General features: G+C 43.6%; 1 protein-coding gene across 1 annotated transcript in view; it reads right to left on the reverse strand.

Annotated features, from left to right (window-relative positions):
- Positions 1 to 2,146: 2,146 nt before the first annotated feature.
- The window catches only part of LOC139381932 (beta-1,3-N-acetylglucosaminyltransferase radical fringe-like), a 38,979-nt gene continuing 16,363 nt past the window's right edge, over positions 2,147 to 24,762 (reverse strand). The window contains exons 4-10 of the mRNA XM_071125805.1: positions 14,237 to 14,285; positions 13,955 to 14,057; positions 9,994 to 10,147; positions 9,779 to 9,864; positions 6,839 to 7,004; positions 6,648 to 6,733; positions 2,147 to 6,346 (exon numbers count right to left, since the gene is read on the reverse strand). Of these exons, the coding sequence (XP_070981906.1) occupies positions 6,280 to 6,346; positions 6,648 to 6,733; positions 6,839 to 7,004; positions 9,779 to 9,864; positions 9,994 to 10,147; positions 13,955 to 14,057; positions 14,237 to 14,285 (711 nt within the window). The 3' untranslated portion in view covers positions 2,147 to 6,279. The remainder of the gene's footprint in view (positions 6,347 to 6,647; positions 6,734 to 6,838; positions 7,005 to 9,778; positions 9,865 to 9,993; positions 10,148 to 13,954; positions 14,058 to 14,236; positions 14,286 to 24,762) is intronic.

The raw sequence follows: 24,762 nt of genomic DNA on the forward strand, positions 1-24,762 counted from the left end.
TAACTCTATTTCTTGAACTGCATTGTTGGTTAAAGGGGTTGTAAGTAAGCATTTCACAGTAAGGTACCTGTACCTGTTGTATTCGTTGCATGTGACAAATAAAATTAGATTTGAACTGGATGTGCAATCTCATTAAGGCTTTGTTGAGTGCACTGTGGGTCATGCATATTCATGGTTTATCAGGTTTTTCAGTGACAACCATGTTGGTGATCCACGGTGTTGTCTCTGACTTTCGTCATGATGTCTGCATTGTCCATTGAATGTATGGCCTTTGTGATCCTTTCCTTCAGTAAAATAGGTATCTGTCTACTTCTAGGTGTAGCTCTCCAGGAAGGCAGCCGAGTCCATCGAACACTTCCTTGTCCTTGGAGATGATCTCCTCAGTTGTCATGATGACCTCAGTGGATGTGGTGCTTGGGGTGTCGACGTGATGTAACACATGGCTGTGGTTCACATGTAGTAGGCTGAGTCTTTCACACGTGTCAGCTGACAGCAGAGGAAGCTGGGATGTCTCCATGACCTAAAATTTGATGTTACATTTTTTACATCATGATCTGCTTTGAGATTGCGTTCTCCTGTTGGCTTTATCAGTGTGCCTTCATATAGTTTGAGTGGAGCTTTCCTGGGTAGGAGAACTGGATTGTTATCTTGCATGACTCGCTGGAGGTCCCCATAGTTGATGACATTCATTGTTGATCCTGTGTCTAGTTGCCATGTAATTGTATGGCTGGGGTCAAATGTCAATGGCTCATCACTGCGTGGAGCTAGCTTAAAGTTAATGAACCATTTTTCTGCCTTGTCTTCCACAGAATTATCCTGTGAGACTTTTCATCTGTTGTTTAGTCATCTGACTCATTCTTCCTCTAATAGATTGAGTTTAGGTTTGTGTTGTGCTTGTTTACACATTCTGGCTAAGTGGTTTTGTTTGCCACATGATTTACAGGTGACACCATATGCTGGGCACAGCAATAACATGCCAAGTCATTTGGCATTCTATTTTTATTTATCTCCTGTAAACTCTGTCTGTTATATGTTTGGCGTTTTGATTCGGAATGTTGCTCACAGGAGGTATAATGTACAGTCTCTGGTTCACCTCCACCAATTTTCCTGATTTGCCTTTGTGCTAGTTCACTTGAACTACACGTCAATGGCTTTGTTCAGTGTGAGTGTCGATTCTCTGAACATTCGCAATCGTGCAACTTTATCTTTAGTGCCTATGACAAGCCTGTCACGAACTAGTTCCTCTTGTAATGCGCAAAACTTACGTCTGCTAGCTTCCTCAGATTTTGCAATGTACTGCTCTGATGTTTCACACTGACTTTGTTGACAAGCATTAAATCACGTTCCTGGATGGCGCAAACTGTTTCTGTAGCGCCTCTTTCATTTTTACCGGGTCAGTTTTCTCTGCTTCGGGCATATGAAGATGCCGCTGTAAGAGATGTCATTCCTTTCCCATCACAGTTAGCAGAGTTACTATGCAGACTTTGTATTCCTTTTTGTCCAGACTGGCAGCTATCTCATAGTTTTCCCGTTGCGCTGGAAAGAATGTCCAGTTATTGTATGAATCGCCTTGAATCATGCCTTGAATCATGCCCATAGGCTCTGGTACTGGAATTAGCTAGTTGGCACGTCCCTTCCTACTGTGCATTTATCCCTGTGTTGTTTTGATATTTTGATTCGTCAAGGATATACCTATGTGGTTCTGACACCATGTTTTGTATGGTGTTTAGTCTATACAAGAGCAAGGTAATGTTGATTATAAAGTCTTTATGCTTAACTTGGCTCAATAGTACTATATAGTATCACATTCAGATATACATAACAGCAGCGTCATCTATTGGCTTGGCGACATCTCGTAAGAAAATGCAGACAGATCATTTGTTTGTTCGACATGATGGGATCTTTTTTTCTGTCAAATTAATTATGTGAAAATGGTGGTGGAAACGCATTAATGTGCAATTACTGATATACTAACCATCATAAAAGTACATTTGGAAGTCACAAAATGATATTGTGTTTAGTCCTCCACGTTAGACTCAGCTGTTGGCAAGAGTGCATGTGTCAATACCAGAGTGGGCGCACTCGCTATAGAACGCAACATCTTTTGAGAGAAAACCATAGAAAATACAACAGAAGCCCATTTTACTTGTATTTTTTATTCGGTACACGTGTAACTGCAAAATGTATTTTGATGTAAACATCTCTGGTGGGAAATTGTGCATATTTCTTTATGCCGATTTTAGAATATTCACATGAAAATCTGTCGTCAATTGGATGGAAACATAGCTCGTGAGAGAGAAATTACTACCCCAGTGCATAAAGCAATTATCTCAGAGTAATCGTCCACTCTGCTGAAAATGAGGTTGTATTGATGGCAGTTTGTGATAGGGTAAAGTGGAGTGTGACGTAATCAGGCATACATCTAATGCCATCTGGACAATTATGTTCCAGTCAAACATTACATAGGCCTCAATGCATTAACTCAGTTTTTCCCAACTCCAGTTCTCAAGAACCCCCAACAGCACACATTTTTGTTGTCGCCCTGGACAAACACACTTGAATCCCTCAATGAATTGAATCAAGTTTCAATGTCACATGCACAAGTACAGTGAAATGCCTTTCTTTCAAGCGCTAAACCCAACAATGCAGTAATTAATAAATGTAATACAAAAAAATTACATAAGGTAAAACAAAAACACAAACAAATAAGAACATGAGAAAGTAAGTAAGCATACTATAAACAGGGCCAGTTCCAGTACCATATTTACAATGTGCAGGGATATTGGTGTGATAGAGGTAGATATGTATAGAGGTAAGGCTTGATGGTTAGTTGACAAGTGGAATCATGTGTTTGTCAGAGCTAAAATGTGAATGTGTACTGTTGGGAAACACTGGATTAGCTCACTGACAAACTTTATGGGCCAAGAACATGTTGTTCCAAAGGGTGAGAACCAAGCTGATTATGCTACCTCAAACAGATCTGCCTCTTTCATTAGTTCTTTCTGTAATAAGAACAGTAAGTACACCAGCATTGTTCCACTGTCCTGTTGTGCATCACTGTGTATGTACTTGAGATTGTCTTAATAATTATGATAAAAACAACTATGAATCTGAAGCAAAGGGACGAGAGAGAGTAGTGGTGTTGTTTTGTAATGCTGCAAAACATGCTTTATTCAACACAAAACAATACATCAACGGTAAAAAGGAGGACAAAAGATGAGGAAAAATCACATCCTGACTGGAGTCTGAGTCAGACTCCTATCTCCCTCTCTGACACTGACCTGCAGCGGGGAAAGAGATTCTGGTTTTGGATTCTAGTGTTTTTGTGCAAAAAGGGAGAACGTGAGCCATCAGGAAAAGACATGTACTTCCAGCTCAAGCTCACACATTACAACACTACCGTAACTTTTAATACACAGAAATATTATACACAGGAATTGAGATGAGTGCAAAACCTGTCTTTTTGACAGAGAAATAACTTGTAACATGCATTGTGGGAAACACTTAGAGGCAACAACAAATATCTCATGAATGATCTTTAAGATAGTGTGCTCATGTTCAGAGTCTGTTTTGGTTACGGCAGGGCTGTGTGTGTGTGTGTGGTGCACACATTTTTATTCATACAGTACGATCACAGTTTCATTTGTTTAAAACATTTGTCATGTGCATTTCCAAAGTCTAGTTGACTGAAACATAAGGCACTGGCATCATCTTTGGCTATAAGACGTTAAAATCATTCTGACTGAGTAGTTAGGTTGCACACACACATGTACAGACACCAGTTTGAAACCTCTTCTGGTAAGAAATTAACTTCAGGACATGAGGGGCACATCAAGGGTTGTCTAAAGTGAACCTCAATATGCTGCTAACAGTATGGCTTCCTCCACTGTCCCTGTCCCCATACCAGGGGACTAGTGATCCTCTGCTCGCAAACACACGTTTGACCTATACAAAAGGATCATTTCAAGCAAGCTGTGGAGTGAGCTTCTTGACTCCGTTAAACAATCACAAACGGCTCTCAGGCATTACCAAATGTAACACTGATATCAGATATTCACCTCTGATGATTTCTGGTCATCAGCCCTCATAATAAAACACCAGTCCAGTAAATTTTTGGGACCAAAAAGCAAATACATTTACATTTCACCATGTTCAGCTTCTTAAGGTACCTTTTCAACAATCTAAATACATTAATACTTCTTCAAAGATACAGTGGGGCAAAAAAGTATTTAGTCAGCCACCAATTGTGCAAGTTCTCCCACTTAAAAAGATGAGAGGCCTGTAATTATCATCAGAGGTACACTTCAACTGACAGATAAAATGAGAAAAAAAAAATACAGAAAATCACATTGTAGGATTTTTAATGAATTTATTTGCAAATTATGGTGGGAAATAAACTTTTGTTATTGACCAAATACATATCTCAATACTTTGTTATATACCATTTGTTGGCAATGACAGAGGTCAAACGTTTTCTGTAAGTCTTCACAAGGTTTTCACACACTGTTGCTGGTATTTTGGCCCATTCCTCCTTGCAGATCTCCTCTAGAGCAGTGATGTTTTGGGGCTGTTGCTGGGCAACACGGACTTTCAACTCCCTCCAAAGATTTTATATGGGGTTGAGATCTGGAGACTGGCTAGGCCACTCCAGGACCTGGAAATGCTTCTTACGAAGCCACTCCTTCGTTGCCCGGGTGGTGTGTTTGGGATCATTGTCATGCTGAAAGACCCAGCCACGTTTCATCTTCAATGCCCTTGCTGATGGAAGGAGATTTTTACTCAAAATCTTACGATACATGGCCCCATTCATTCTTTCCTTTACACGGATCAGTCGTCCTGGTCCCTTTGCAGAAAAACAGCCCCAAAGCATGATGTTTCCACCCCCATGCTTCACAGTAGGTATGGTGTTCTTTGGATGCAACTCAGCATTCTTTGTCCTCCAAACACGACGAGTTGAGTTTTTACCAAAAAGTTATATTTTGGTTTAATCTGACCATATGACATTCTCCCAATCTTCTTCTGGATCATCCAAATGTTCTCTAGCAAACTTCAGACGGACCTGGACATGTACTGGCTTAAGCAGGGGGACACGTCTGGCACTGCAGGATTTGAGTCCCTGGCGGCGTAGTGTGTTACTGATGGTAGGCTTTGTTACTTTGGTCCCAGCTCTCTGCAGGTCATTCACTAGGTCCCCCCGTGTGGTTCTGGGATTTTTTCTCATCGTTCTTGTGATCATTTTGACCCCACGGGGTGAGATCTTGTGTGGAGCCCCAGATCGAGGGAGATTATCAGTGGTCTTGTATGTCTTCCATTTCCTAATAATTGCTCCCACAGTTGATTTCTTCAAACCAAGCTGCTTACCTATTGCAGATTCAGTCTTCCCAGCCTGGTGCAGGTCTACAATTTTGTTTCTGGTGTCCTTTGACAGGTCTTTGGTCTTGGCCATAGTGGAGTTTGGAGTGTGACTGTTTGAGGTTGTGGACAGATGTCTTTTATACTGATAAGTTCAAACAGGTGCCATTAATACAGATAACGAGTGGAGGACAGAGGAGCCTCTTCAAGAAGAAGTTACATGTCTGTGAGAGCCAGAAATCTTGCTTGTTTGTAGGTGACCAAATACTTATTTTCCACCATAATTTGCAAATAAATTCATTAAAAATCCTACAATGTGATTTTCTGGATTTTGTTTCTAATTTTGTCTGTCATAGTTGAAGTGTACCTATGATGAAAATTACAGGCCTCTCTCATCTTTTTAAGTGGGAGAACTTGCACAATTGGTGGCTGACTAAATACTTTTTTGCCCCACTGTATATCTGGACCACAATAGTATTTTTGGGATTCAAAGCTACAACAAAAGCAATGAGTGGTGAATCATCGCTATGCCAACAGCCAACAGTGGCAACTTCCTGTGTTGACTGGAGGGTACACTAGTGATAATAAAGAGTAGTGGGGTGTTTCTTCATCATCCCACCATGACCAAAGCGATCCTCATCTTCTCTCGCCTCATGTCCTCTCAAAGACCCACAGACGTCTAGCCATTTGATCTGAGTGAAGTGGTTCTGTAGGGTTAGCCTGGGTGCCAGTGAACCTGTTTGGCCTTGTCATAATTTTGCCATGGCAATGATATTGCTAGCATACACAGGGACACCAGTCAACCAGGCCGGTAGGAAGTATTGTAGATATGCTGTACTGTAGTGGTCATCAATGGTGACCCATACTAGGACACCAGTCAACCAGGCCGGTAGGAAGTATTGTAGATATGCTGTACTGTAGTGGTCATCAATGGTGACCCAAACTAGGACACCAGTCAGTTTCTGGGTAGAGGAGGCAGTGGACAGTCTTAAACCTAGAGAGAGAGACCGAGAGGGCAGACGGAGGGAGAGAGGAGAGATGGAGGCAGAAAGAGATTGAGGGGAGGGAGAAAGAGCGAGAGAGGCCAGATGGAAGTAGAGAGAGGGGATACGGAGGGGGGGAGAGAGGGAAATGGTAAGACAAAGAAAAGTGTTGGTGGAGAGAGAGGGGATAACCATTTACATGTCACTCACAATTCAGCAGAGGTTAAGCAAACCAGTGTCATGTAATTTTCTAGTGCCTGACAATGTTGGGTAAATGTTGGATGGATGTTGGGAGAATGTTTGTCTGTTTACCGTGACGGGTCCTCCACCAGAGAGAAGGCTCCTCCAATGCTGATCACATTCCTCCTGTTCTCCAAACCTCCGTAGCTCAAAGTGACCTAGACACAGACACACAATTTTTCTTTGATAGCTGAAATCAATTGGGATCTGTTGTATTTCTTTCTCTCTCAGTCTCCCTCTATTTCTCTCCTCCCCACCCCTACCTGCTCCAGCACGGTGTCTGTGGGAAGCCTCTGCAGGTTCTCCAGGTGAGAGTGGAAGAGGTGTGTGTGTGTCAGTGTCACCTCCAACAGCGCCTCGATGATGTAACCCATGGTGCAGTCGTCAGGGAGACGGATCTTCTCCGCCGTGCTGATGAAGTTGCCCAGACTGGGGGGAGGAGGAGGGGAGAGGATGAGAGGAAAAGAAAGGAGAGAGAAGAAGAGGTAGAGTGAACTGCTCAAAACAGTTTGGCATTATAGCTTAAAGGAAAGATTCCCCCATTTTGAATGTTCTCGTATTTGTGTATCTCTGAGTGATGTTCTATCGATTCCCGAGGTCTTTTCATGTGTACTGTATCTCTACAGTATATGTAGCAACGGTTTTAACAACAATTCTAATGAATGCAACAGTTGGAAACTACCCAACAGGGGGGTAAAAATATGACAAAACCAGGTATACCAAGAAAGTTGCTTTGGAGGAAATGTTTTGAGAGTCAGACACAGATGCTGAGGGCGACCTGGACCAAGATGACTGACTCGGCAGAAAAAAAGGTAGAAGGATTGGAGTCCGTTTTATATCTGTAGGTAGATTATTTTGTAAACTTTCTATACTATATGTATTTAGTATGCTTTATATAGTTGTGGTCTTGTTCTTTGTATTTACAGTATAGCTGTGTCCAGTCCTGTGTATCCTATATTCTGTCTATCATTCCAAAGTACTTACATATTTTATATACACTACCGCTCAAAAGTTTGGGGTCACTTAGAAATGTCCTTGTTTTTGAAAGAAAAGCAATTTTTTTGTCCATTAAAATAACTTCAAATTGGTCAGAAATACAGTGTACACATTGCTGATTTTGTAAATTTTTATAATTTTTTATTTTACCTTTATTTAACTGGGCAAGTCAGTTAAGAACAAATTCTTATTTTCAATGACGGTCTAGGAACAGTGGGTTAACTGCCTTGTTCAGGGGCAGAACGACAGATTTTTACCTTGTCAGCTCGGGGATTCCATCTTGCGACCTTTCGGTTACAAGTCCAACGCTCTAACCACTAGGCTACCTGCCGCCACAAAATGACTATTGTAGCTGGAAATGGCAGATTTTTTAATGGAATATCTACATAGGCGTACAGAGGCCCATTATCAGCAACCATCACTCCTGTGTTCCAACGGCATGTTGTGTTAGCTAATCCAAGTTTATAATTTTAAAAGGCTAATTGATCATTAGAAAACCCTTTTGCAATTATGTTAGCACAGCTGAAAACTGTTGTTATGATTAAAGAAGCAATAAAACTTGCCTTCTTTAGACTAGTTGAGTATCTGGAGCATCAGCATTTGTGGGTTCGAGTACAGGCTCAAAATGGTCAGAAACAAAGACATTTCTTCTGAAACTCATCAGTCTATTCTTGTTCTGAGAAAGGAAGGCTATTCCATGCAAGAAATTGCCAAGAAACTGAAAATCTCGTACAACACTGTGTACTACTCCCTTCACGGAACAGCGCAAACTGGCCCAAACCAGAATAGAAAGAGGAATGGGAGGCCCCAGTGCACAACTGAGCAAGAGGACAAGTACATTAGACTGTCTAATTTGAGAAACGTATGCCTCACAAGTCCTCAACTGGCAGCTTCATAAATAGTACCCACAAAACACCAGTCTCAATGCCAACAAGAGGCGACTCCGGGATGCTGGCCTTCTAGGCTGCTAAAAGTTGTATATATTCTGTGTAACCAAATTCTCATGGCCTTTGTTACTTTGTTTCTAAAGGTAGGCTACCTGTGTCCCACTGTTTGCTTTCTATATGCTAGTATATGGCTTTTACATAACAGTATTGTTGTTTTGTATAGGCCTTTGTAACTGTGTCCTGTTTGTGCAATATAATTCAAATGAGTTTTCCACTAGGAGGCAGGGGAGTACTGTGCCCACCCACTGGGGAGCCAGTCCCTGCCAGGCCCACCCAAACAGAGTGAACAAAAACACCACATTATTGATGGCTGATGCCTCCCTCCCCACTATTTGCATTGTGTCTGCATGTGTTTCACACCTCTGTCTGAGGCACTTTCCAGACAACGTCCAAATAATCTTATTCATTATGATCTAAAAAGATCAGCACTCCTACTCAGAAATGCTTTGTGGACAGAGGTGAGCTTGCTGCACTCACCTGGCCAGTTGTGAAGGGCCAGTCTACAATCCCCCTGGCCAGCTATGTCCAGTGGGGAGGGGAGCCTACTGGAGAAGTTAGACATTTAGAGTTAGTCTCTGAGATGCCACAAGTCACCAGCAGGGAATGTGTAACACAGTTTAGGCTGGGTGTTATCTTTTAGTATATTGCTTTTATATTAGAATAATGCAGTTTTGTAAAATTTGTCAAGTGCAATATTGATCCTATTATATTCCTGCATTTTATTCCCCATAGAGAAGATGATGATGTTTGGGAGGTTGAAAGGACACTTGGATGTTCCCTGACACCACCACAATGTTTGGAAGAAGTTGATATTGTAGAAATTGTGTTTTTATACCTCTTACTAAAACATCTGTAAAGTTAGAGCTGTTGTTTCTATAAATCACATTTGTTTCCCAGAAGTGTTTGACTTGTTGTGGAAGGCATCTGATGAGTTTCCAACTCTATTCATCAATCATCTACTTACAGCTTGTCCATGAAAGATCACATTAAAAAACACTAAAAAAAACAGTTACTTTGTGTGTGCTTGATCTTCTGTGATCTGAACTGTGCCATTCCTATGTTCTGACCATGTCCTTATCAGATGTGATACCAAGTTCAATGCATGTCCTTATTTAACTGCTCCTTAAAATCAGTTACTTTTGGGTGTGTCTATTTAGGCAGAAATCTACATTTTTGCCTTTACATTTAATTAACCTTGAACAGCCACAATAATATGTGCATCTGAAGAACATTGAAAAACGTTGAACTGTTAAAACTCACCTAGCCCATGGACTCATCTTGAGGGCCAGACCACGACTGATACAGAACCCTGCTCCTCCTGTAGCAAACCAGAACTTCACTGACACCTGGGAGAAGAAAACAAGGGTCAGAGAGAACAAGAGAAGGTTAGAGAGAGACAGGAAGGGAGGTATAGACAGAACGACAGATGGAGGGATGGAGAAAGAGACAAACAGACTGACACTGGATGTACTCACAGATCCGTCACTCTTGACCCTCTCTGCGGCCTCTATGGGGTGGTCGAGGCTGGGCCGGCCCAGATAAACATCCTGCGTATGGTGGTAGGAGGACAGCAGCTTCAGCAGACTGGGTACAATCACATAGTTATCATCATCCATATGGCAGAACCACCTGGGGGGGGTAGATGCAAGCTATTACATAAACAGTTATACAAGTGTTACTGAGAAGTTGTTGATGGTGTTCATCAAGTAACAAATACAGGACATGGGACTGGAAGAAATGTGTCCATCTTTTCAAATAATGCCTGTGATTAGCAGAGGTATGTGGAGACATATAGTCCTATTAATCTGTTGACCTCCTTAACCAACCACACAGAGAATCTAAGATATACACTACATGACCAAAAGTATGTGGACACCTGTTTGTCGAACATCTCATTGCAAAATCATGGGCATTAATATGGTTAGTCCCCCCTTTGCTTCTATAACAGCCTCCACTCTTCTGGGAAGGCTTTCCATTAGATTGTAAAACATTGCTGCGGGGACTTCCATTCAGCCAAAAGATCATTAGAGCACGGATGTTGGGCGATTGGGCCTGGCTCACAGTCGGTGTTACAATTCATCCTAAAGGTGTTTGACGGGGTTGAGGTCAGGGCTCTGTGCGGGTAAAGTTCTTCCACACCTATTTGTATGGACCTCGCATTGCATTGTCATGCTGAAACAGGAAAGGGCCTTCCCCAAACTGTTGTCACAAAGTTGGAAGTCTAGAACAGCACAGAATGTCATTGTATGCTATAGCGTTAACATTTCCCTTCACTGGAACTAAGGGGCCTAGTCCAAACCATGAAAAACAGCCCCCAGACCATTATTCCTCCTCCACCAAACTCTACAGTTGGCAATATGCATTGGGGCAGGTAGTGTTCTCCTGTCATCCGCTAAACCCAGTTTCCACTGCTCCAGAATCCAATGGCGTCAAGCTTTACATCACTCCAGCCGACGCTTGGCATTGCGCATGGTGAACTTAGGCTTGTGTGCAGCTGCTCGGCCATTGAAACCCATTTCATGAAGCTGCTAACAAACAATTATTGTGCTGACGCTGCTTCCAGAAGCAGTTTGGAACACAGTAGAGTGTTGCAACCGAGGACAGACAAATGTTATGCATTAAGCACTACAGCACTTGGCAGTCCTGTTCTGTGAGCTTGTGTGGCCTACCACTTTGCGGCTGATCCGTTGTTGCTCCTAGACGTTTCCACTTCACAATAACAGCACGTACAGTTGACCGGGGAAGCTCTAGCAGGGCAGAAATTTGACGAACTGACTTGTTAGAAAGGTGGCATCCTATGATGGTGCCATGTTGAAAATCACTGAGCTCCTCAGTATGGCCATTCTACTGCCAATGTTTGTCAATGGAGATTGCATGGCTGTGTGCTCTATTTTATACACCTGTCAGCAACGGATCTGGCTGAAATATCCAAATCAACTAATTTGCAGGGGTGTCCACATACTTTTCTATATACAGTACCAGTCAAAGGTTTGGAAACACCAACTCATTCAAGGGTTTTTCTTTAGTTTTGCTATTTTGTACAGTTTAGAAATAGTGAAGACAAACCCTATTAAATAACATAATTGAAATCATGTAGTAACCAAAAAAGTGTTAAATAAAAATATATTTTATATTTGAGATTCTTCAAAGTAGCCAGCCATCCTTTGCCTTTGACAGCTTTGGACACTCTCGGCATTCTCTCAACCAGCTTTACCTTTAATGCTTTTCCAACAGTCTTGGAGTTCCCACATTTGATTTGATATGCTGAGCACTTGGCTGCTTTTCCTTCACTCTGCAGTCCAACTCATCCCAAACCATCTCAATTGGGTTGAGGTCAGGTTATTGTGGAGGCCAGGTCATCTGATGCAGCACTCCATCACTCTCCTTCTTGGTCAAATAGCTCTTCACAGCCTGGAGGTGTGTTGGGTCATTGTCCTGTTGAAAAACAAATTATAGTCCCACTAAGCGCAAACCAGATGGAATGGCGTGTCGCTGCAGAATGCTGTGGTAGCCATGCTGGTTAAGTGTGTTTTGAATTCTTAATACAATCACAGACAGTGTCACCAGCAAAGCAACCCCACACCATCACACCACCTCCTCCATGCTTCATGATTTCATGATGGGAACCACACGTGGAGATCATCCGTACTCAGCGTCTCACAAAGACACAGTGGTTAGAACCAAAATTCTCATATTTGGACTCATCAGACCAAAGGACAGATTTCCACCAGTCTAATGTCCATTACTCATGTTTGTTGGCCCAAGTCTCTTCTTATTATTGGTGTCCTTTAGTAGTGGTTTCTTTGCAGCAATTCAATCACGAAGGCCTGATTCACACTCTCCTCTGAACAGTTGATGTTGAGATGTGTCTGTTGCTTGAACTCTGTGAAGCATTTATTTGGGCTGCAATTTCTGAGGCTGGTAACTCTAATGAACTTATCCTCTGCAGCAGAGGTAACTCTGGGTCTCCCTTTCCTGTGGCAGTCCTCATGAGAGCCAGTTTCATCATAGTGCTTGATGGTTTTTGTGTTTGCACTTGAAGAAACTTTCAAATTTGTTCAAATTTTGCAGATTGACTGACCTTCATGTCTTAAAGTAATGATGGACTGTAATTTCTCTTTGCTTGTTTGAGCTGTTCTTGCCATAATATGGACTTGGTCTTTTACCAAATAGGGCTATCGTCTTTATTCCAACCCTACCTCGTCACAACACAACTGATTGGCTCAAATGCATTGAGAAGTAAAGAAAATCCACATATTAACTTTTATCAAGGCACACCTGTTAATTGAAATGAATTCCAGGTGACTACCTCATAAAGCTGGTTGAGAGAATGCCAAGAGTGGGCAAAGCTGTCATCAAGGCAAAGGGTGGATACTTTGAAGAAATACATTTTGATTTGCTTAACATTTTTTTAGTTACTACATTATTCCATATGTGTTAATTCATAGTTTGATGTCTTCACTATTATTCTATAATGTAGAAAATAGTCGAAATAAAGAAAAACCCTGGAATGAGTAGGTGTGTCCAAACTGAAAATAGGCCTTTTCTCAGCATTAAAGAAAGAGACGTATTTCTTTACAGTCTCCTGAAACTGGGGGGGGGGCTCAGTACTCTTGACAAAGGCAGCAGGGTTGAAGGTCCAATGCAGCCGTTTCCCAATATTAAATCTTACTGTGATTGTTCTCAATTCAAATCGTCAAAAGGAAACAAGAATAGCTTCTTACCAAGGAGCCATTTCTCAAGCAAGAATGTTTCTAGGACTGTCTGGAAGTGGTCAGAGTGGGGAGAGGAAAACTGAAGTTGTTATTGGCGGCAGGTAGCCTAGTGGTTAGAGCATTGGGCCAGTAACCGAAAGGTTGCTTGATCGAATCCCCGAGCTGACAAGGTAAAAATCTGTCGTTCTGCCCCTGAACAAGGCACTGTTCCTAGGCCGTCATTGAAAACAAGAATTTGTTCTTTAACTAATCTACTGCCTGGAATGTCACCAATCAGGCCAAAACTCCATCTCTCCAAAACAAGCTGAAACTTCAGGTGGTCTTTTCAAACAACTCATCATTTTACAATTCAACAGTATTATTCCAACCTCATAGTATGGAAATACATGTCATGTTTTGACTGCAATGGGGTTTAAACACAGAGCAAGTGGGACTTCGTAAACATGAACTTCCTCTGAATTGGCTTCTTATTGGCCAATTATAATAAATAACTTAATCTATAGTTAAGTTCTTAGCATGTAATGTGATGGGAAATAACAGGTGTAGCAGACATGGCTACTCATGATCACGTGATGAGGTAGCCTCGCCTGCGAGATCAAAATCAGTGTCACCAATTTCCTCTTGGTGTTATGGTCAAGACCTGGGTTTCTCCCGTGGGAGACCTGTGTTCAAATCCCACCGGTTACACAGGCAGTAAGGTAAAGTGTGACTGAACACTCACTTCCTCTGTGACTCGATGAACTTGTCGTATTCCACAGACATCTTACAGCACAGGGCCTGCCGTGTGTGTGCTGCTGAACAGTTGGTGTTGATGATGTTAGCCCCTGACAGAGAGAATAAGAAAGGGTGTTGAGACAGTTATAATGGAGTATCAAATACACATATTCCTGATAACATATTATGAGCCTCTCTAAGAACATCAATCACAAAGTTACAGTGACACAATAATTGCTCTCCTATTTGTACTTCCATTGTCCACCTTTGGAAGAGTGTATTGTCTTACCTGCTCTCCTCCTCAGCTCCTGATCCTCCCCATCTGTGAATATAAAGGTCTTAAGGACACAAACACAGAGAAAGAGAGATGGTGTTAAAGGAACTCAATATAAAGGTCTTGAGGACACAGCCATAGACAGACAGACACAGACGTAACGGAACTCAAACGTGCAACCTGAATTTGGACAGAAACACCTGGAAAGGATTTTTACTGCTAAAGACTGCCGAGGACTACCCAGCAACACAACAACCAGCAGGTAAAGACTGCCAAGGACTACCCAGCAACACAACAACCAGCAGGTAAAGACTGCCAAGGACTACCCAGCAACACAACAACCAGGAGGTAAAGACTGCCAAGGACTACCCAGCAACACAACAACCAGCAGGTAACGACTGCCAAGGACTACCCAGCAACACAACAACCAGCAGGTAACGACTGCCAAGGACTACCCAGCAACACAACAACCAGTAGGTAAAGACTGCCAAGGACTACCCAGCAACACAACAACCAGCAGGCAACGACTGCCAAGGACTACCCAGCAACACAACAACCAGCAGGTAACGACTGCCAAGGACTACCCAGCAACACAACAACCAGTAGGTAAAGACTGCCAAGGACTACCCAGCAACACAACAACCAGCAGGTAAAGACTGCCAAGGACTACCCAGCAACACAACAACCAGCAGGTAAAGACTGCCAAGGACTACCCAGCAACCAGGAGGTAAAGACTGCCAAGGACTACCCAGCAACCAGGAGGTAAAGACTGCCAAGGACCACCCAGCAACACAACAACCAGCAGGTAAAGACGGCTAAGGACTACCCAACAACCAGGAGGTAAAGACTGCCAAGGACTACCCAGCAACACAACAACCAGCAGGTAAAGACTGCCAAGGACTACCCAGCAACACAACAACCAGCAGGTAAAGACTGCCAAGGGCTACCCAGCAACACAACAACCAGCAGGTAAAGACTGCCAAGGACTACCCAGCAACACAACAACCAGCAGGTAAAGACTGCCAATGACTACCCAGCAACACAACAACCAGCAGGTAAAGACTGCCAAGGACTACCCAGCAACACAACAACCAGGAGGTAAAGACTGCCAAGGACCTACAGCAACACAACAACCAGCAGGTAAAGACTGCAAAGGACTACCCAGCAACCAGGAGGTAAAGACTGCCAAGGACTACCCAGAAACCAGGAGGTAAAGACTGCCAAGGACCAACCAGCAACACAACAACCAGCAGGTAAAGACGGCTAAGGACTACCCAACAACCAGGAGGTAAAGACTGCCAAGGACTACCCAGCAACACAACAACCAGCAGGTAACGACTGCCAAGGACTACCCAGCAACACAACAACCAGCAGGTAACGACTGCCAAGGACTACCCAGCAACACAACAACCAGTAGGTAAAGACTGCCAAGGACTACCTAGCAACACAACAACCAGCAGGTAAAGACTGCCAAGGACTACCCAGCAACACAACAACCAGCAGGTAAAGACTGCCAAGGACTACCCAGCAACCAGGAGGTAAAGACTGCCAAGGACTACCCAGCAACCATGAGGTAAAGACTGCCAAGGACTACCCAGCAACACAACAACCAGCAGGTAAAGACTGCCAAGGACTACCCAGCAACCAGGAGGTAAAGACTGCCAAGGACTACCCTGCAACCAGGAGGCAAAGACTGCCAAGGACTACCCAGCAACACAACAACCAGCAGGTAAAGACGGCTAAGGACTACCCAGCAAAACAACAACCAGGAGGTAAAGACTGCCAAGGACTACCCAGCAACACAACAACCAGCAGGTAACGACTGCCAAGGACTACCCAGCAACACAACAACCAGCAGGTAACGACTGCCAAGGACTACCCAGCAACACAACAATCAGGAGGTAAAGACTGCCAAGGACTAACCAGCAACACAACAACCAGGAGGTAAAGACTGCCAAGGACTACCCAGCAACACAACAACCAGTAGGTAAAGACTGCCAAGGACTACCCAGCAACACAACAACCAGCAGGTAAAGACTGCCAAGGACTACCCAGCAACCAGGAGGTAAAGACTGCCAAGGACTACCCAGCAGCACAACAACCAGTAGGTAAAGACTGCCAAGGACTACCCAGCAACACAACAACCAGTAGGTAAAGACAGCCAAGGACTACCCAGCAACCAGGAGGTAAAGACTGCCAAGGACCACCCAGCAACACAACAACCAGCAGGTAAAGACGGCTAAGGACTACCCAACAACCAGGAGGTAAAGACTGCCAAGGACTACCCAGCAACACAACAACCAGCAGGTAAAGACTGCCAAGGACTACCCAGCAACACAACAACCAGCAGGTAAAGACTGCCAAGGGCTACCCAGCAACACAACAACCAGCAGGTAAAGACTGCCAAGGACTACCCAGCAACACAACAACCAGCAGGTAAAGACTGCCAATGACTACCCAGCAACACAACAACCAGCAGGTAAAGACTGCCAAGGACTACCCAGCAACACAACAACCAGGAGGTAAAGACTGCCAAGGACCTACAGCAACACAACAACCAGCAGGTAAAGACTGCAAAGGACTACCCAGCAACCAGGAGGTAAAGACTGCCAAGGACTACCCAGAAACCAGGAGGTAAAGACTGCCAAGGACCAACCAGCAACACAACAACCAGCAGGTAAAGACGGCTAAGGACTACCCAACAACCAGGAGGTAAAGACTGCCAAGGACTACCCAGCAACACAACAACCAGCAGGTAACGACTGCCAAGGACTACCCAGCAACACAACAACCAGCAGGTAACGACTGCCAAGGACTACCCAGCAACACAACAACCAGTAGGTAAAGACTGCCAAGGACTACCTAGCAACACAACAACCAGCAGGTAAAGACTGCCAAGGACTACCCAGCAACACAACAACCAGCAGGTAAAGACTGCCAAGGACTACCCAGCAACCAGGAGGTAAAGACTGCCAAGGACTACCCAGCAACCATGAGGTAAAGACTGCCAAGGACTACCTAGCAACACAACAACCAGCAGGTAAAGACTGCCAAGGACTACCCAGCAACACAACAACCAGCAGGTAAAGACTGCCAAGGACTACCCAGCAACCAGGAGGTAAAGACTGCCAAGGACTACCCTGCAACCAGGAGGCAAAGACTGCCAAGGACTACCCAGCAACACAACAACCAGCAGGTAAAGACGGCTAAGGACTACCCAGCAAAACAACAACCAGGAGGTAAAGACTGCCAAGGACTACCCAGCAACACAACAACCAGCAGGTAACGACTGCCAAGGACTACCCAGCAACACAACAACCAGCAGGTAACGACTGCCAAGGACTACCCAGCAACACAACAATCAGGAGGTAAAGACTGCCAAGGACTAACCAGCAACACAACAACCAGGAGGTAAAGACTGCCAAGGACTACCCAGCAACACAACAACCAGTAGGTAAAGACTGCCAAGGACTACCCAGCAACACAACAACCAGCAGGTAAAGACTGCCAAGGACTACCCAGCAACCAGGAGGTAAAGACTGCCAAGGACTACCCAGCAGCACAACAACCAGTAGGTAAAGACAGCCATGGACTACCCAGCAACACAACAACCAGCAGGTAAAGACTGCCAAGGACTACCCAGCAACGAGCAGAAAAAGCACAGCAAAAACCTAAATACCGCCCAACCTACAACTATTTGAGTAGATTTCCAATCTGTAGCTACTTCCCAGGCCGAGAATTAATTGAACGATGTTACAATAATCTCTAGAGATTTTACTATAAGATACGGTATTTTACTATATGAAGGCTCAAATGCTTAGTTAGGACAGATGTCCCGGCAGCAAATTCAATTTACACGGAGGTGTGAAGTGAGAGGTGTGAATTTCCTTGAATACAACAATGGCAGCAGAGCACCACAGCCTCCTCAACCCAAATTAACAGGCCTCACACTCCTATGCAGAGGCCACATCCCTATGCAGAGGCAATCAAAGTACAGTTCACCCCAGAATGTTAAAATTATCCTGTATGTAAAAAGTACAAATAGAAGCTCCACAAGGAATATCCAGAGACACTATTTGCTAAACAACCTCATCTTCCACACCGACCAGTCCCCTGGCACGGCACAGGGCCATAAGAACACACTACCCCTCTGTCAGGAGAGAGGGTATTAATTCAGGGTGGAAACTCAGAATACTGGACATTGAGGACACCGAGACAGCCTGTTTCAACATGTACACGTCTGGAACAGTTATGGTGCAGGGAAACCTCATACCGTTTCAGCAGGACTTTCACAGGATTAAAGAGAGAGAACAGCAGGAGAAGCTCAATTGTGGTGACGAACCCACCATCCTGAGCGAGTCGAATCACACCCACTCAGCCCCACAGACGAGCAGCCCCAAGAGGAGAGCTAAAACATGCAAGCTGAGGTCAACCACTCAGATTTTTTTTAAATTTTTACATAACTTAAAAAAACATAAGCCTATGCAACATTAACCAATTAAAACAAGTTCTGTAGCAATATCACTGCATATTGGCTATGCTTGAACTGCCATGCCTATGTTTCTTTTAGGAGATAGTGGTCAGCTTAAGATATTTTGATTGACCGTTCTGGTTGCCTAGTGATGGACTTAAATCCTGCTTCAGAAGTTCTTTACAGACAAGTAAAATGTCAGTTAATATCACAAGAGAAGGTTTTGTGTCGGCATTTAAAAAAACAAAACAGAACAGACAGACAAACAAACATGCCGTAGCTGAGGCGCTTTCAAGGGGCCACATTCCATTATGTCTGAAAACCGTAATTGATACAGGCTACCGGTAGCCTACTGTAATTTCATACGATGCTAAAATGAGGGTCACAATTCCAGCAGCTGTCACACGCTGGGTCTGTACATAGTCAATGGTAGGCTTCAATAGGACTCATACAGTAGGTACACCAGACTATAGCTCATCTTTTGGCAGTAGTGCTGGAGACTACTTTATCACTGACCATAACCCAGAGACTCAGAGCGTTCACGGCCAAGCAACTGACACACCTATCAGACCACAGCAAAATCACAACCCACCAAAAAACTATTGGCCAACAACAAATCCAATCCCTCCTAGACAACTTCCTGGACAAAATGTTTCCCTGCTATAGTGAAGGAGTAAACTTAGCAGTAGGAAGCCTGAACAGTATATTTAACATATCACATTTAAATATTCAGCAGAAAACCTAAGAAAACTAACAACAATTAAAAATGGTTTGATGAAGAATGCATCAAACAAAAAATTGAGAAAACTATCCAACAAACTACCCAGAAAAACATAGCTTAGTCCTTCATTATGGTGAAGCACTAGAACAGTCCAGAAATACACTATGAAAAAAGAAGGACCAGCATGACAGATAACAGCTCAATGTGACTGAAGAATCCATAGAATCAAATCACTCATGTGAAGAAAAAAAACTACGAAGTGCTACCTATCCAAAATGGAGATGTACGGATAAACCCCTTCTCCAACCCTTTCAGCCACATAACAAAGAACCAAGAACAAAAGCATATAAATGATAATTTACTAAACTTAGAATCAGTTATTAAAGACTACGAAAACAAACTGGTTTCTCTAGTTACATTGAATGAGTTACAGGACAAAATACAAACCCTCCAACCCCAAAAGTCCTGTGGTGTTGATGGTAACCTAAACAAAATGAGAAAATAGAGACCACAAATTCAAATGGGCTATTCTTAAACTCTTCAACATTATCCTCAGCTCTGGCATCTTCTCCAATATTTGAACCAAGGTCTGGTCACCCCAATGAGGAAATGTTGGAGGATGCTGTTGATGATACTGCAAAGGATTATTCCGAGATTGGAATCTGTATCAACTGCACTGTCATTATTGGGATCAAATTTGTCTCAACTTTTGTTTGGAATTTGTGGTCTGTATATTTTCCTATTTAATTTAGGTTACCATCAACACCACAGGCCTTTTTGGGTTGGAGAGTTTGTATTTTGTCTTGTTGCTCATCCAATGTAATTACTGAGTTGGGTTATCTTTTGAGTTGATTATTTTTTGTTCATCATCCTGTTTATTTGTTTTTGTAAAAACTGTGTTGGTACACACAGGAAACTGTTGAGTGTCAAAAACCCAGCAGCGTTGCAGTTCTTGACACATTCAAACCAGTGCGCCTGGCACCTACTACCATACCCCATTCAAAGGCACTTAAATATTTTGTCTTGTCCATTCACCCTCTGAATGACACACATACACAATCCATGTCTCAATTGTCTCAAGGATTAAAATCCTTCAATAACCTGTCTCTTCCCCTTCATCTACACTGACCTCAATAAGGGATAATAGCTTTCACCTGCTCAGTCTGTCATGTTTTGTACACTCAGTGTATATCAATGAATTGGCAAGGGCACAAGAGCAGTCCTCAGCATCTGGCCTCACCCTACTGGACTCGGAAATCACATGTCTACTGTTTGCAGATGATCTGGTGCTTCTGTCCCCAACCAAGGAGGACCTACAGCAGCACCTAGATCTTCTGTACAGATTCTGTCAGACCTGGGCCCTGAAAGTAAATCTCAGTAAGACAAAAATAATGGTGTTCCAAAGAAGGTCCAGTGGCCAGGACCACAAACACAAATTATATCGAGACACCGTTGCCCTAGAGCACACAAAGAATTATACCTACCTCAACACCACAGGTAACTGTGAACGATCTAAGAGACAAGGCAAGAAGGGCCTTCTTCTATGCCATCACAAGGAACATAAAACTCAACATCCCAATTAGGAACTGGCAAAAAAATGACTTCAATCAGTTATAGAACCCATTGCCCTTTATGGTTGTGAGGTCTGGGGTCCGCTCACCAACCAATAATTCACAAAATAGGAAAAACACCCAATTGAGACTCTACATGGAGAATATACAAAAAATATACTTTGTGTACAGAATTAGGACTCTATGCCCCCTTGTTATCAAAATCCAGAAAAGTCGTTAAATTCTACAACCAGGAAGAAAGTCCCAAACCTTCCATAACAAAGCCATCACCTACAGAGAGATGAACCTAGAGAACAGTCCCCTCAGCCATCTGGTTTTGGGGCTCAGTTCTAGGGCTCACAAAAACAAACAGACCCCACAGAGCCCCAGGACAGCAACATAATTACACCCAACCAAATCATGAGAAAACAAAAAGACAACTATTTTACAAACTGGAAAGGGTCAACTAAAATAACAAAGAAAACATGAATGCTATTTGGCCCTAAACAGACAGTACACAGTGGCAGAATACCTGACCACTGTGACTGACACACAATTAAAAAATCCTTGATGTACAGACTCAGTGAGCATAGCCTTGCTCTTGAGAGAGGTCGCCGTAGGCAGACCTGGCTCAAGAGAAGACAGGATATGTGTCCACTGTCCACAAAATGAGGTGGAAACTGAGCTGCACTTCCTGACCTCCTACCAAATGTATGACCACATTACAGACACACTTCCCACAGATCCACAAAGAATTTGAAAACAAATCAAACACTAATAAATTCCCATATCTGTTTGGTTAAATACCACAATGTGCAATCACAACAGCACGATCTATGGCCTGTTGCAATGAGGAAAGGGCAACTACTGGAGCACAAACAACACTATAAATACCGCCAATATCTATCTGTTTATCTTCCCCCACAAATCGTACTACAGCTATTTGCACATTGCTAAAACACTGTATATAGCTGATAATAGAACACTTGAAATGGCTATATTTTTCAACCTTTTAGAGAGAGAGAGAGGAGAGGGGGTGAGAGAGGAGAAATGTGGCTTGCACAACCATGTCCTAGACCTGCTGATTCATGGATCAAACAATAACCAGACTATTCTAAGTCAGACAACACTGGCCCCTTTCTCTCTATCTTTCCTTTACCCTGCTCACCTCAACCATGGCTTTCTCTCTCTCTCTCTCTCTCTCTCCTTTACCCTGCTCACCTCAACCATGGCTTTCTCTCTCTCTCTCTCCTTTACCCTGCTCGCCTCAACCATGGCTTTCTCTCTCGCTCTCCTTTACCCTGATAGAGAGAGAAAGCCATGGTTGAGGCTATCAGGGTAAAGGAGAGAGAGAGAGAAAGCCTTGGTTGAGGCGAGCAGGGTAAAGGAGAGAGAGAGAGAGAAAGCCATGGTTGAGGTGAGCAGGGTAAAGGAGAGAGAGGGAGAGAGAGAAAGCCATGGTTGAGGCGAGCAGGGTAAAGGAGAGAGAGAGAGAGAAAGCCATGGTTGAGGTGAGCAGGGTAAAGGAGAGAGAGAGAGAGAGAAAGCCATGGTTGAGGTGAGCAGGGTAAAGGAGAGAGAGGGAGAGAGAGAGAAAGCCATGGTTGAGGCTATCAGGGTAAAGGAGAGCGAGAGAGAAAGCCATGGTTGAGGCGAGCAGGGTAAAGGAGAGAGAGAGAGAGAGAAAGCCATGGTTGAGGCTCTCTCTCCTTTACCCTGCTCACCTCAACCATGGCTTTCTCTCTCTCTCTCTCCTTTACCCTGCTCGCCTCAACCATGGCTTTCTCTCTCGCTCTCCTTTACCCTGATAGCCTCAACCATGGCTTTCTCTCTCTCTCTCTCTCCTTTACCCTGCTAGCCTCAACCATGGCTTTCTCTCTCTCCTTTACCCTGCTAGCCTCAACCATGGCTTTCTCTCTCTCTCTCCTTTACCCTGCTCGCCTCAGCCTTGGCTTTCTCTCTCTCCTTTACCCTGCTAGCCTCAACCATGGCTTTCTCTCTCTCTCTCCTTTACCCTGCTCGCCTCAACCATGGCTTTCTCTCTCTCTCTCCTTTACCCTGCTCGCCTCAACCATGGCTTTCTCTCTCTCTCTGCTTTACCCTGCTAGCCTCAACCATGGCTTTCTCGCTCTCCTTTACCCTGCTCGCCTCAACCATGGCTTTCTCTCTCTCCTTTACCCTGCTCGCCTCAACCATGGCTTTCTCTCTTTCTCTCCTTTACCCTGCTTGATTCAACCATGGTTCCTCTTTCCTTTCCTCCTCCCTCTCTCTCCTTATTGTCTCTTACCCCTTCCTACTGTCATTTATTCTTCCCTCCCTCCCCTCAGTCATCCTCCCTCCATCCTGTCCCTCATCCCCCCATGATTCAGTTGTCTCATCCCTGCCTCGGCCCAGAGGCATGCCCTCTTTTTCTTCTGTGCCCTGGGAGACGCCGGGCATTCCTGCCAGAAAACTACACAGGACACCACAGGCATGTGACACACACACACACACACAAACAAATAGCCTACCAGGCAGAGCCAGGCCATGCCAGGCAAACAAATGGATTTCACCATGAGGACAATGGGGGTTTTAAAACAGTTAAAAGTTTAATGGCTGTCATAGGAAAAAAACTGAAGATGGATCAACAGTGGAGTTACTCCACAATACTAACCTAATTGACAGAGTGACCGGAAGAAAGCCTGTACAGAATACAATGACTCCAAAAGATGCATCCTGTTTGCAACAAGGCACTAAAGTAATACTGAAAAAAAAAGTAAAAGCAATTCACTTTTTGTCCTGATACAAATGTTATGTTTGGGGCAAATCCAATACAACACATTACTGAGTACCACTCTCCATATTTTCAAGCATAGTGGTGGCTGAATCATGTTATGGGTATGCTTGTAATCGTTAAGGACTGGGGAGTTAGCAAGAATACAGTGACTATTCCCACATAAAATTGAAATACTTTTTTAAAGCTATCATTATGGGGTATTGTGTGGAGATGGGTGATATACATTTATTTTTTTAAATCCTTTCTGAATTCAGGCTGTAATAAAATGTGGAATAAGGGGTATGAATACTTTCTGAAGGCACTGTACATTGTCTGACAGGCTGTTGAAACAACGCACATGCACGCACCCACACACACACACACACACACACACACACGACAAAAGTGATAACATCTTGTATAAACATTTCAAAATACCATGGTTCTACTCTAGTTGTTTAAAAGTTGCTTTACCGTGCAGGTGAAGGCTTCCAATCCCTTCATTCTACAGTAACTTTCATCCTTCCCTCAAGTCCTTTTCCACCAACTTTATTATGAACACTGTAGAAGGATTCCTAGAAGAAGTTTCCACATTTGAAAGACCCAGAGAGTAAAGCTGTGACTCAGTGTGGTTCCATTTCTCTCATTTCTTCAGAGAAACCCTCCCACTTATACAGAGACAAGGTTAGCCTTGAGATTGTGTTCACTCAGCAAGATAGGGCCTGAAGAGAAATGGCTGCTCTCTCATACGGTTTTAACAGGCCCAAATAAACACAGCAGGCATCCTTTAAATGCTCTAGGTAGATATTGCCCATAGTCACAGATCTAGGATCAGCTTACCCACCATAAATTCTAACTTTAACCATTAGTGAGGAGAAACACAAAACAGACCTTAGATCAGTGTCTTGTAGCAACTTCATACTACTCCATAAACCCTGCATGAGCCAGACTGACTGTTTGAAAGCTCCATTCCATCGAACCTCAGACACCAATCAGAGCCCTGTCCCTCTATAGATCCCACTACTCTTCAAACCATCTGGGTTT

This window comes from Oncorhynchus clarkii, chromosome 23 (assembly GCF_045791955.1).
Source record: "Oncorhynchus clarkii lewisi isolate Uvic-CL-2024 chromosome 23, UVic_Ocla_1.0, whole genome shotgun sequence".
NCBI classification, from domain to species: domain Eukaryota; kingdom Metazoa; phylum Chordata; class Actinopteri; order Salmoniformes; family Salmonidae; genus Oncorhynchus; species Oncorhynchus clarkii.